Source organism: Elgaria multicarinata, chromosome 2, assembly GCF_023053635.1.
Source record: "Elgaria multicarinata webbii isolate HBS135686 ecotype San Diego chromosome 2, rElgMul1.1.pri, whole genome shotgun sequence".
Taxonomy (NCBI): domain Eukaryota; kingdom Metazoa; phylum Chordata; class Lepidosauria; order Squamata; family Anguidae; genus Elgaria; species Elgaria multicarinata.
In genome coordinates this window covers 128,936,980-128,950,484 of record NC_086172.1, presented here as the reverse complement: position 1 = coordinate 128,950,484, position 13,505 = coordinate 128,936,980, and the positions used below count along the sequence as shown (strand labels likewise).

Below are 13,505 nucleotides of genomic sequence, written 5' to 3'. Positions count from 1 at the left end.
CATCAGCATGCACCCTCACATATTTCTGAATGGGTTATTTACAACACCATGCTTATTTCGCTACTGTTTCCAAAATTTTTATTAAGCGAAGAAAACAAATCCTACCAATATTCCTTATTTTGCTTCGGATAAGTTTCTGCCACGTTTCATCCGCGCTGCTCAGTTTACTCCAGATATCAAGCAGGTTCACTGCAAGGACGTTGCTCCATAATGCTGCAAAGCCAAACATATTGCATCATCCATTTTATCGGATCATCTAAACAGGTGGGATATTGCATCATTCATCCCATTTCATTCACCTGTTCATCATTACTCAGAAATTTAATATAAATTCAATTCTGGCATTGATAAATTAGTATACTAATTAAATTAGCATACTAATTCAACTAGTATAATTAGTTTTATACTACTGAAACTTCCTGTAGTAGATAATGGCTGCACTATTGCTCACACATGCAGATTTATATATTTATTTATTTATTCATACATACATACATATTCAGCACTGTGCTTATCTTTACTAAATAAGAGCAAATGTGTTTCCCACTGCTTTTTCCTCTAAAGCAAGGAAAAGACTGAACAGCTGCACAATGCCTTTTGTGTCTTAACACTAGGAGCCTTTCATCTTGAAACACCTAAAGACACAGAATGCAATATGTTACAACTTGTTTAATATGGGGAAATAAAAAAACCTGTTGACCAATTGGAATTTCTTGCCATGCTTTAGGAGAATTTCCTCAAAATCCTGATAATTAACAGATACTTCTTATTTATTTATTGCATTTATATCCTGTCTTTTTCCCTCCAAAAATCCCAAGGCAGCATACATAATCCTCCTCCTCTCCATTTTATCCTCACAACAACAACCCTATGAGGTAGGTTGGGCAGAGAGTCTGTGACTGGCCCAAAGTCACCCCATGAGCTTCCATGACCGAGTGGGGACTAGAAGCCAGATCTCCCAACTCCCATTCCAATACTCTAACCACTATACCACACTGGCTCTAAGATTTGTGGATTTTAGTACAGTTAATTACAAACCCAGTGCTCTGGAACTCTCTTCCCAGGGAAGCTAGACTGGCTCCCTCCTTGATGTGCTTTCAGAGGCAGGCAAAAACTTTCTTGTTCTAGCAGGCCTTGGACGAATAATCTGGACCTTCATCTATGTGAAGGGCTTTTAATATTGTCATGTATTTTAAATGTTTATATGTTTTAATATTGGAACATATTTAATATATTTTAACTTTTGTATATTTCTATTCATAGGTTTCAAATGTATATACCCTATTTCTTCGATTCTAAGACACACTTTTTTCCCCATATAAACATCTCTAAAAATGGGGTGCGTCTTAGAATCATGGGTATATCCTAGGGTTGTTGGTTTTTTTCTGTTGGTAGTACTGAAATTTGTGTGCATCTTACAATCGATGGTGTCTTACAATCGAAGAAATATGGTATTTTAAATTTTGTAATGCCACCTTGAAGCCCAGCCTTGAGGCCCATGCAAATCATAATTATAATTAGGGTGACCATATGAAAAGGAGGACAGGGCTCCTGTATCTTTAACAGTTGCATAGAAAAGGGAATTTCAGCAGCTGTCGTTTGTATATATGGAGAACCTGGTGAAATTCCCTCTTCATCACAACAGTTAAAGGTACAGGAGCTATACTAGAGTGACCAGATTTAAAAGAGGGCAGGGCACTGCAGCTTTAACTGTTGTGATGAAGAGGAAATTCCCCCAGGTTCTCCACATATACAAATGACATCTGCTGAAATTCCCTTTTCAATACAATGGTTAAAGATACAGGAGCCCTGTCCTCCTTTTCATATGGTCACCCTAATTATAATAATTATTATAATTATTATAATAATGATGCCTTTGAGATAATTCCTGTCAGGTGGCATGTTCTTAAGATAATTACCTTCTAAATAACAGATCCGAGATTCTGGGTTTTTCTTCATTAGCCGTCCCATAAAGAATTCACTTCCAAAATCTTCTGAGTGAATGAATGCACCATATTTCAGAAAGCCAACTTCATAGGGGGAAAATTCACACCATTCTGTGAAAAGTGTGTTAACACACATGTCATCTAACCGTGGAAACAAGTTTGATAATGTAAAAACCCTGCTTCATCTAAGACCACATATAGAAAATACACTATTTTATGTATGTATTTTATTTACCATACTAATACCCCCACTCTTATTCCAGGGAGCTTGGAGTGGCATATATGGTTATAGCTTGGTAATATCTTTAGGAGAAGGGGTAATTATAATTATTTCCATATCTTGTTCATTCTCACAATAAACTGCAAGTGAAGCCACTGTTTGTAGGATTGTAGTTTTAAGTTATAATGTATCCATTAAGCTAGTGGGTCTGCTCTGAAGCCAGAGCTTTGAGGATTATAACTTAAAACTACAAAAATGTATCCATTTTATGAATACATAAGTGAAATCAAGAGAGGAGAATTACTGCACTAAAGCCATTGGATTTTAAGGAATAATAATTTATATTATGTAAGGACGCATATAACCCAAGACTTATTCACAGTGTTTCCTGTGGCTTGCCCTGAGGCTAGAGACTTATAGCACTGAAGCCTACAAAGACATCTACAGTTGTGCACAAACACTTACTCTCATTCCCACTTATTTTCTAAAATTAGCCCAAACTTCTCAGAAAACTTCTTATATTTTTTCTTCTTCTCACCAACCATCCCCCCTAGAAAAATAAGGCTACTTAGCAGAATTTTCTCTACATATTCTGTATAATTTCTTTTGAGACGGCTGCTATTTTGCCACAACAATGCCCCAGGCAGCAGTAGTTTTAGGCAATGCAAAATGGTGGCCAGGCTGCCGAAACAATTGCTGCTGCTTGTGGTAGCAGAAGAAAGAAATAAGCTATGCTACTGCACAGGAAACAAGAAAGAAGCCGTACTACTGCTATGGTTAATGGTGTGCCCCACCCTGAAAAACTGGAGAAATTCTCCTACCTCTGGAGAAATTCAATGAAATGGTCCCACCAGTTTTTCTTACCACAAAGAAGGTGGAGAATTTCCAGAGGCATTTTTGCATACAGTTCTATTTATTCTCCCTTTGTTTGCCAGTCGAAGAATTGGCCACATACAAGCTTCTCTGTTTGAAACTATATGATGGTCTAAAATTCAAGATGAATTCCCTAAAGATGAGGTGACTTCTCAGGGTGTTTTGAAATCTCTCTCATGGAGCTTAACAGAAACGTACACCTGCCTCCATTGTCGGACTTGAGCCTTAGCTAGACCTAAGGTTTATCCCGGGATTGTCCCGGAGTCATCCCCGTTCATGTAAATGACACACAGGATATCCTGGGAGCAGGTAGGGATGAACCCGGGATAAACCTTAGGTCTAGCTAAGGCCAAAGGAAAAGCTACTTCAGGAAAATAGGTTATTTATTTATTTATTAAAGCATTTCTATCCTGCCCTATATCAGTGGGATCTCAGGTTAAGAAAAATAACTGTCATTTGCACCTGCTTTTCTCTATTGCAATTATAATTTTATTAGAATTACCTTTTTAATTTTTTTTTATTAAACTCTATTTAACAAAGCAGTTAAAAAAGTTAAATATATATATATATAAAGACACAATCAGAGACCTCACGATTTCTGTAGATGCCGAACCAAGCTTGTTTCCTTCAATTTACTGTGGTCAAAGGAAGATTAATTAAACCAGAGTTGGATGTCACATCTGTACCATTGATGTAATCGATAAAGGAAAAGGAACCTCTCGTGCAAGCACTGAGTCATTACTGACTCTTGGAGGGTCAGCTGACATTTTCTTGGCAGGCCTTATAGCGGGGTGGTTTGCTGTTGCCTTCCCCGGCTGTTATTACCTTTCCCCCAGCTAACTGGGTACTCATTTTACCGACCTCGGAAGGATGGAAGGCTGAGTCGACCCGAGCCGGCTGCCTGAAACCAGCTTCCGCTGGGATCGAACTCAGGCCGTGGGGAGAGTTTCAGCTGCAGAAACTGCTGCTTTACCGAGAAAAGGAGACCATATTTCAATGAATGGGTCATAGCTAAGTTAGCCCAACAAAACTATGCGGTGGTAGGTTAATTTTTCAAAGCAGGCTATATCCCACACTTTCCCTTTCCATCCAGTAAGTGTATTAGAATTACCTTTGAAATCAAAAGTAGAGATACAGCTTTCTTTCACATTGAGGGCTAAAAAGAGGGGTAGGGGATTCTGCCCTTGACTCACAGCCTGCTGCTGATCAGAGAGTTTAAAGTCATTCACCTAAGAAGGGAGAACAAATTAATGATTTGAAAAACAGAGAGGAATTAACAGATTCAGACCTCAACAAGTGCACTATTCATTGCTAGGTAACAAATTTACCCTTCCTAATGTGTTTTCAAAATTAATATCTGGTTTTGATCACATAACGACAGTGTCCAATGATTTCTCAAACACATGGTGGAGGGGGGCGTAAGGCAAAAGGAGGAGAGAGAGAGAGAGAGAGAGAGAGAGAGAGAGAGAGAGAGAGAGAGAGAGAGAGAGAGGACATTTAACTCATCTTGGACTAATAAAAAAATTAAAAATAAAGCAAGGTTAGTGTCCTCTCCTGAATTTTTTAGGCAGTTTTCCATTCACTCCTGAAAACTAACCAAAATGGCCCTCCCCAAATGTGAGTCAGAACCTTTGGGATGTGTAAAAGCTGGAGAATAACTACATCTGTAGTCGAGGAGGTGTAGATAAAGTTAGTTCCTAAGGGAAACAACAAAGGTTGAATTCCTCAGGCATCCCTATCTGATTATTTCTGAATATGTTTGTTTATATCTACACAAACGCACACCATAAGCAGAATTTCAAAACACCCTGAGAGGTTACCTCATCTTTAGGGAATTCATGTTATGTGTGAATATGTGTGTTATTTGTATGTTAAATATTTGTAAGTTTTGTGTATTTATTATATATTTAAAGAAGGAAGAAAGTGTCTCAACAGTTACGTACCCTGTCATGCAAGATATTCTCAAGAGCCACTGCCCACAGATCATTAAAAGATGTAGAGATGCCCTCTTTAGCCCTCTGGCTCAGCTCCTTTTGATAATAAATCAGCTTCTCCAGAGAAAAAGTGCCTATCTTGTTCTTTGTCATGTGCTTCTTGGCCTTGCAGATTGGCCTTTCCAGATCTTTTTGGGACCAACTGGAATCTTCATACAAATTTGACATGGCCCTAGACAAAGGGTTATAATTCAACAATTAAGAGAAGGACATGAAAATAACACACACTTCATTGCAAAGGAATCATATCTGGTCTGCTGAGGGCAGGATCTACACTACTGCTTATAACGGTTTATAATGGTTTTGACAACTGTTCAAGCCCAGGACACATTACATATACAGTTTTCAAAACGTTTTTAAAGTGTTGTATCCTGCTTAGTGTAGATTGGGCCCTGGTTTAACTTGTTATGCAGAACCAGGGAAAAGAGAAGTACGAATGAGCCATGCTTCTGTCTTGCACTCTTGCACTTCGTGTATGAAGTGGCACATACAGATCTCACCCACATGTGGATCTCACCCAGATGACCACGGAATTGCTATTCAAATATTACACCAGAAATGTAACATTTGAATAGGAGTTACTCATTTCTGGTTTCCTGACTTCTGATTGTGCTAGCTCTGTGGGGAATATAATATAGGATAGGCTATTAGAGGCTATCTGAAATGGACTGACAATGGACATTTTTAATTGTACTTCCGTTCCTGACCAAGCTTTGCTTGGGAAGAGTGGGTCATGTCGTAACAATTTCTTTATGCTCTGCACTTCTTATGAATACCTTTTCTTGCTTTCAGCTAATCAACCCCAGGTTTCCTTCCCCATTTGATGCTGATGATCTCACCAAGTTGAGCCCGACGTGCCACTGATATATGTTATGCAGTCCAGAATATCCAGCTTCTTAAGTCCTGAGAGCTGCCCATAAAGAGATGTCATGGCTCTGCATCCACCTCCTGTCGCCATGACTGCCACTACTGGAATCTGTTTAAAATATGCATATATGTAAATGTATGTGTTAGCACTTTCCATAAAGGTGTGGCCATATGAAAAGGAGGACAGGGCTCCTGAATCTTTAACAGTTGTATTGAAAAGGGAATTTCAGCAGGTGTCATTTGTATATATGGGGAACCTGGTGAAATTCCCTCTTCATCACAACTGTTGAAGCTGCAGGTGCCCTGCCCTCTTTTAAATCTGGTCACTCTGGTATAGCTCCTGCAGCTTTAACTGTTGTGATGAAGAGGGAATTTCACCAGGTTCTCCATATATACAAATGACACCTGCTGAGATTCCCTTTTCTATGCAACTGTTGAAGATACAGGAGCTCGGTCCTCCTTTCCATATGGTCACTCTACTTTCCAGTGGCATAGTATCAACTAGGATAACCCTTTCCCACAACACCAGTTGCTAGCACGTGGGCTGACTCGACATAATAAATAGGCATTCTGCCAAGGAGCAGCACTTTATAAGTCCCATTCAGGAGTTATTATTAGTATTCATATTTATTTATATAGCACCAACAATGTATTTGGTGCTGTACAGTATGTACAAATGAAACAGCAACTGTATCCTTCCCAGAGGCTTGCAATCTAAAATCACATTAAAACATAAGAGGGGGAGGGGTTACACAAAGACAGAATAAGGGAATAATTGAAGCATTGTGAACAATAAATCAGGCTAGGGCTCCAAAAGCTATGGAAAAGAGATGAGTTTGTAGATGTTCTCGGAGAGCATTCCAAGCAAAAGGGGCAGCCAAAGAGAACAGGCGGAGCCGAGTGAGATAGAGACTATGCAGGACCAGCGCCAGACTATATTGCGCCCTAGGCAGGCACGTTCTAAAGCCTCTGTCCCGCCCCCCCGCTCGCTCGCCCGCCCGCTTGCTCACTCAACGCTCCCTCCCGCCCACTCGCCCCCCACCCCCCCACCCGCGGGCGGACGAGCGGATTCCAAAGCTGCTACCCCGGCCTCCGCCCAACCCCAGCGTCCTGGCTCCTTCGAAGCCAGGAAGCTGGGGTTGGAGGCAGAGGCTTCAGTACGGCGCACCAGGAAGTCCCTTCCTGGTGCACCGTACTAAGCCTCACCCCACCCCCTCCACGCCCGCTCCTGGCTTTGAAGCCAGGATGCTGGGGTTGGGGGGCGGGGCGGAGGCTTTGAAGCGGCGCACCTGGAAGTGGCTTCCTGGTGCGCCATACTGAAGCCTCCACCTCCAACCCCAGCGTCCTGGCTTCGAAGGAGCCAGGACACTGGAGTTGGGCAGAGGCCGGGGCAGCAGCTTTGGAACAGCGTGCCCGGAAGCCGCTCTAGGAGAGCAGCTTCCGGGTACACTGTTCGGCGCCCTCGTTTGCTTGGCTCTCTAGGCCACCGCCTGAGTTGCCTCTATGGCAGCGCCGGGCCTGAGACTATGCCAGAGAACAGCTGTGAGGATTGCAGCTAAATTTTGGTGCAACACCACTGTCTTCTCAAAGTCCATCATTTCAACAAACAGAGTTTGTATATATGCAGCAAATTATATGATGCACCTTTTTCTGGACATCATATTGTGGTGGGGTGAGGTGGGGGGAAACAAGTATGAATGTTCCCCCAAGTTAAAAACAAAATCACTGCATGTAGAAAACTCAGGAGGCTTCAGGAAGAAGAACAACAGATTAGGAATTCCTGCATTGATTTCCATACCACAGGGCATGTGAAGAAAAAGAACTAGAAGGAATAACTGAGAAGTAAAAAAATGGTTCACAGCAGAACAGCCCTGAATTATCTACAGTATGCATCCTTCTCTGGTTGTTTCTACACCAGCCTTAAAATGTGGGGCAGTCAAGGCTGAGTCCCTGTGCATCCAAATGACTCCCAGGGACTCCCAGGAGGAAAGAGGGATGAGAACAAGTTTTCCCAAGGATAAGTATTTGCAGGGAAAATCTGATTCTTCCCAGGGTCTCAGGAGGTGTGGCCGCCTGTCCCGACTTCTTCCCTCCTCCCTGCAAGTAGCAGGGAGCAGTAAAAGGAAGGAACTGAGCCAGGAGGAGTCAGGGGTGGGGGGACCGGGGTCGGGGTTTGTTTGTTTTACTTACATTTGAGTTGGAGCACAACAACTCAGTCAATTCATGGACAAACTCCGTTAAGTGCACTGGCAGCCGATACACTATCAGGAGTTTGCAAGCAATGTTCTTGCAAGAGAGACATGACACCAAAAGATGTTCAAAGGATCTCGAGTCTGGGCTAGGGACAGTATAAACTAGATGAATGTACTAAAGCAACCCCTCCTCCCCGACAGCCCTGTCTTGCCCGGTGATGAATCGAGTACCCAACTGGAACAAACTGGGCTAACACCGGTCCATCCACCTCACCCAACCAAGTCTCCGTAAAGACAGCCAAATCTGGGTGCTCGTCCATGATCAAATCATGGACAATACTGGTCTTATTACATACAGACCTAGCATTCACCATCACAAGAGAAAAAGGACTACCATCCATGAGGCCATCGCCTGATGCTAAATGGACCAAGGGGGCAGACAAGGGAGGGAGCGCGACAAGACTCCTTGGTCTTCACCTAAACCATCGCCGCCTCCCACCTAACACTCACCGCTTACACCCACCACCCCCAAAACATTGTATCTGCAGGGCATTGTTAAAATAACTTTCTTGTCAGATCTGAACAGCCCCCCCCCCCAATCAGTCATAGATTGAGTTCCTGTATTCGTTCCAAGGGATATATCATCAGCACGGAAACATTGCTTTGTTGTACTTTTCTGGTCCCCAATTAACAGGCCTGATTTTAAATCCAGGTCCTCAATTTGTGGGCAGATCCATTTGTGGGCAGATTGTGCTGACATTTGATTTCACTAAACAAGTCATTTTTATTGATGGCAGAAGAGGTTCCACAAGCCTCTCAGGGGGTCCAAGTTCATCTTCCTCCAGGTATCTCATATCTTTCAAAGCAGGTGGATTTGATCCTATTATATTTGGAGTTGGCTTATGAGAAGTTAGGGTGTCCTGTAGCTCTTTGTTATCTGACAGCAAAAATTCAGCTACAACCAATTTTTTCAGTGATCCGCCCCGCTTGGTCAGTGGTGGGTCCACTTTTAAAGGCAGTGGTGAATGCATCCTTGATGGAGGCTAGGGTGCCCACCTGCCTAAAATTGGCTAGTGTGCGACCACTCCTTAAGAAACCAACTCTTGAAAGTGGAATTGGAGCATGTTCAAGAGTTTCTTCATGACTCTGATTTTCTAGATCCTTTTCAACTGGGTTTTAGACCGGGTCACAGCACGGAGACTGCCCTTGCTGCAGTCTGTGACGATCTTCTTTTAGCGATGGACAAAGGTCATCTGTCCATCCTGCTGTTATTGGACCTTTCAGCAGCCTTCGACACAGTGGATCATGAATTGTTGATTAGACAGTTGAAGACCCAGGTGGGACTGGAGGGCCTGGCTCTTGCCTGGTTCCAGTCCTACTTGGATGGAAGGGCTCAGGTGGTTACCATGGGCAACTGTACATCTACCCCCACAGCCCTCCCCTGTGGGGGTAGATGTTCCACAGGGTTCCATCCTCTCACCTTTCATGTTCAATGTATATGTGAGGCCGCTGGCAGAGTTAATTAGAGCCCATGGGCTGAGGTACCATATGTATGCTGATGATACCCAGCTTTACATCTCGGTGGGGTCTGACCTCGGTGAGGCAGTTGCTACTCTGTCTTGGTGCCTGGCTGAGATCTGTAACTGGATGTCTAGGAGTAAACTAAAGCTTAATTCGGAGAAGACTGAACTGATGGTGACTGGCCGAGGTCAGCGGCTGGCAGATTTGAGGCAGGAGCTCGTAAATCTGCCTATTTCAGGAATCCGACCAAGGATTGTGACTGAGGCGCGGGACCTGGGTGTTATTCTTGACCAGTCCCTAACTATGTCATCACAGGTGGGGGCCGTGGTTCGGAGTTGCTTTTGTCAACTACATGTGCTCCGCCAAGTTCGCCCCTTTCTGTCAGAGGCTGACCTTACCACCGCAGTCCAGGCCCTGGTTCTCTCCAGAATGGACTATTGCAACCTGTTGTATACAGGGCTTCCCTTGAAGCAAATCCAACGCCTACAGGCTGTACAAAATGCAGCAGCCAGGTTGGTCAAGGGGCTCCCAAAGTGGTCTTCTATCACTTTGGTGCTTCAAGTGCTCCATTGGCTGCCGGTGGCTGCTGGGGTGCGCTACAAGGTCTTGTTGACCATGTATAAAGCCCTGCATTGCTTGGGTCCTGGATGCCTGAGCACTCGCCTTTCTCCTGTGTCTCACCATTGGCAGACTCGCTCTCAGGAGCAGGGTGCCCTGATGGTCCCCCGCTACAAATTGGAATGTGCGGGGGCCAGGGCTTTTTCAGTGGCTGGCCCCCGGTTATGGAATAATGTGCCACTGGAGATTAGACAGGCTCCCACTCTCAATTTAGATCCATCATTGTCACTTGAGGCTCAAGTGACCTCAGTGGCACGGAGTGCCTTCTACAAACTCCGGTTGGTGGCCCAGCTATGCCCCTATCTAGACAGGGATAACCTGGCTTCAGTTGTCCATGCTCTGGTAACCTCCAAGTTAGACTACTGCAATGCGCTCTACGTAGGGCTGCCTTTGAAGACGGTTCGGAAGCTGCAGCTCATACAAAATGCAGCGGCCAGATTGATTTCGGGAATCAGAAGGTTCAACCATATAACACCTGCTCTGGTCCGCTTGCACTGGTTGCCTGTACGTTTCCGAGCCCAATTCAAGGTGCTGGTTTTGACCTATAAAGCCTTACACGGCTTGGGACCACAATACCTGACGGAACGCCTCTCCCGATGTGAATATACCCGGTCACTACGTTCAACATCTAAGGTCCTCCTCCGGTTGCCTACTCTGAGAGAGGCTCAGAGTGTGGCAACGAGGGATAGGGCCTTTTCGGTGGTGGCCCCCAGACTATGGAATGATCTCCCTGACGAGGCTCGCCTGGCACCAACGCTGCTATCTTTCCGGCGCCAGGTTAAGACTTTCCTCTTTGCCCAGGCATGTGGCGGCACATCTTAATCACCCACATGTTTGATTTTTAATCAGTTTTTAATGCTTTATGTGTGTATGTTTTGTGTTTTAGAGTTTAAAATTTTGTATACTTGTTTTTATCTCAATTTTAGAATTTCTGTAAACCGCCCAGAGAGCCCTGGCTATGGGAACGGTATATAAATGTAATAAATAAATAAAAATTGCTTCAAATGCCTTTGTAAGGCATTTTTATTTTCACAAGAGTTTGGGGAGGGAGTGGTTTAAATTGGGGTTGAGGGCTTTTAATGGTTTGAGGGTGAGGGTTTTAATGGAATTGTCTTAATGTGGGTTGAGGATTTTAATGGAATTGTTTTATATGTTATTGTAAAGCACCTTGATGCCAGAAATGGTGAGATGGCGCTATAAAAATGCTTTAAATAAATAAATAAATAAATAAAATGTGCACTCAGGTCCTTTAAAAAAATGGTGGGCGCGACACCCTCCTTCCTTCTAGAATGTCACGCCCACATGTGGACTAAGGGACTCTCAGGATATCGTGAGATCCTCCCACCTCCCTCCCTCTACACCAGGCTGGTGTAGAAATGCCCTCTCTCTCTCTCTCTCTCCCTCTATGCACATATATGTAGTGGAGGCTAGTAGCACCATGGATAGCTCCTTTAGTGGTCTGACTGGTTCCAAGTGAAACTTGGAGCAGATTCACACCCCACTGACAATCAGAGTCACCAGCGTCCACTGCATATATGTATTGTTCCGAGTTTGCATATCATGCAGCTAGAAAATAGTGAAAGTTACTTAAAAAATGGCCATGGAGTTTCAAATATAAATTGTTGTCTTCCTTTGGAAATGTGACTGCTCTTCCTTTCTGCTCCAGATCCTGCACTCTGCCCTGCATACCTCATGATCTAACAGATCATTGTCTTGCTGGAGAACCCTTTTCAGAGCAGCTGCAACCACTTGCTTCCGTTTGTGTAGAAATGCCTTCTCCTCTCCACATAGATCGAATCCCAGACGCATGTCGAGGTGTTCCGAACTGTAACATATCCGGAGAAACAGTTACTAGAATGGAACGGTATATCATCCAGTGATTCCAGGATCACTCTACCACATTAAGAGATATGCTATTCCTCTACTTGTTCTCAGAGTGGTTTCAATCTTGACAGGAATGCAGGAGGAACAGGACGTACAACTCTTCTCAACATGTATTTTTGTGTCAGAAACAGAACTATTGCATCTCCCGCGGCACCAAATGTGGAGTAACTTTCTTCTCTCTCCTCTGGAGATGGTGTGGAAGTGCAATTTAGGCTGCAACTTTTTGTACCTCCTCCCTATATCTCTGTCATACCTGGGGTAGCGCAAGCATCTGGCTGGGGAGACAAGAGAATCATAGAATAGTAGAGTTGGAAGGGACCTATAAAGTCCAACCCCAGCATCCCTGACAGATGACTGTCCAGCTGCCTCTTGAAGGCCTCTAGTGTGGGAATGGCCACAACCTCCCTAGGTAACTGGTTCAGACAGACTCCATCATGTCCGTCCCTCATGGACCCAGCCAGACATGCCTGGCATGAGGGGCAGGCCCGCATCCAAGCTCTTGCAAGCACCCACAAGTGCTTGGGCATGGGTGCAACCTGGGAAAGTGTGCTTTCTGCAACCTCTGGAAAGTGCAGAATTCCTTTGCCATGCTAATGGTGGCCCAGGGAACTGTGTGGCCGGGGGAATTGCACATTTTCCAGAGGCTCCAGAAAGTGTGCTTTCCTGACCCCCCCACCTGCTCCAATCAGGGCTTAAAGGCCCTCTTAATGCAAGGTTACCTTATGTTAAGACGTCATTTAAGGCCCCAATTGGAGCAATGGAGGGCAGGAAAGTGTGATTTCCAGAGCCTCCAGAAAGTGTGCAACTCCCTGGGCCACACTAATGGAAGCCGCCATTAATGTGGCTGGGGAAAATGTGCACTTTCCTTGCATTAAGAGGACCTTTAAGGCCTCCACTGGCGCAGGGTGGATGGAAACCTACAATTTCTGGAGTGTCCAGAAATTGCAGGCAGTTGCCACCATTAGCGCATAGGGAGGGAAGAATGGGAGGTTGCCGAGGGCTCCGTGGGCTCACGAGCCTCCTGTAGAGAAAAGGGAATTTCAGCAGGTGTCATTTGTATGTGTGCAGCACCTGGTGAAATTCCCCCTTCATCATAAAGTTAAAGCTGCAGGAGTGCTGCCCTCTTGACCAGATATAGAAGAGGGCAGGGCACCTGAAGCTTTAACTGTTGTGATGAAGAGGGAATTTCACCAGGTGCTGCAGGCATACAAATGACACCTGCTGAAATTCCCTTTTCTGTACATCTGTTAAAGATACAGGAGCCCTGTCCTCTTTTTCATATGGTCACCCTAGGCTAGGGCTGATGTCGTAGTTGTAGACCAAAACATCTGGATGGCCACAAGTTACCCACTCCTAAATTATAGTGTTTGGATCATGGATCTTCTCCACT

General features: G+C 44.4%; 1 protein-coding gene across 1 annotated transcript in view; it reads right to left on the bottom strand.

The window, feature by feature from the left end:
* The window catches only part of LOC134393422 (cytosolic phospholipase A2 delta-like), a 56,422-nt gene that overhangs the window by 24,536 nt on the left and 18,381 nt on the right, over nucleotides 1-13,505 (bottom strand). The window contains exons 12-17 of the mRNA XM_063118449.1: nucleotides 11,921-12,056; nucleotides 5,873-6,009; nucleotides 4,983-5,205; nucleotides 4,151-4,268; nucleotides 1,920-2,057; nucleotides 106-213 (exon numbers count right to left, since the gene is read on the bottom strand). Of these exons, the coding sequence (XP_062974519.1) occupies nucleotides 106-213; nucleotides 1,920-2,057; nucleotides 4,151-4,268; nucleotides 4,983-5,205; nucleotides 5,873-6,009; nucleotides 11,921-12,056 (860 nt within the window). The remainder of the gene's footprint in view (nucleotides 1-105; nucleotides 214-1,919; nucleotides 2,058-4,150; nucleotides 4,269-4,982; nucleotides 5,206-5,872; nucleotides 6,010-11,920; nucleotides 12,057-13,505) is intronic.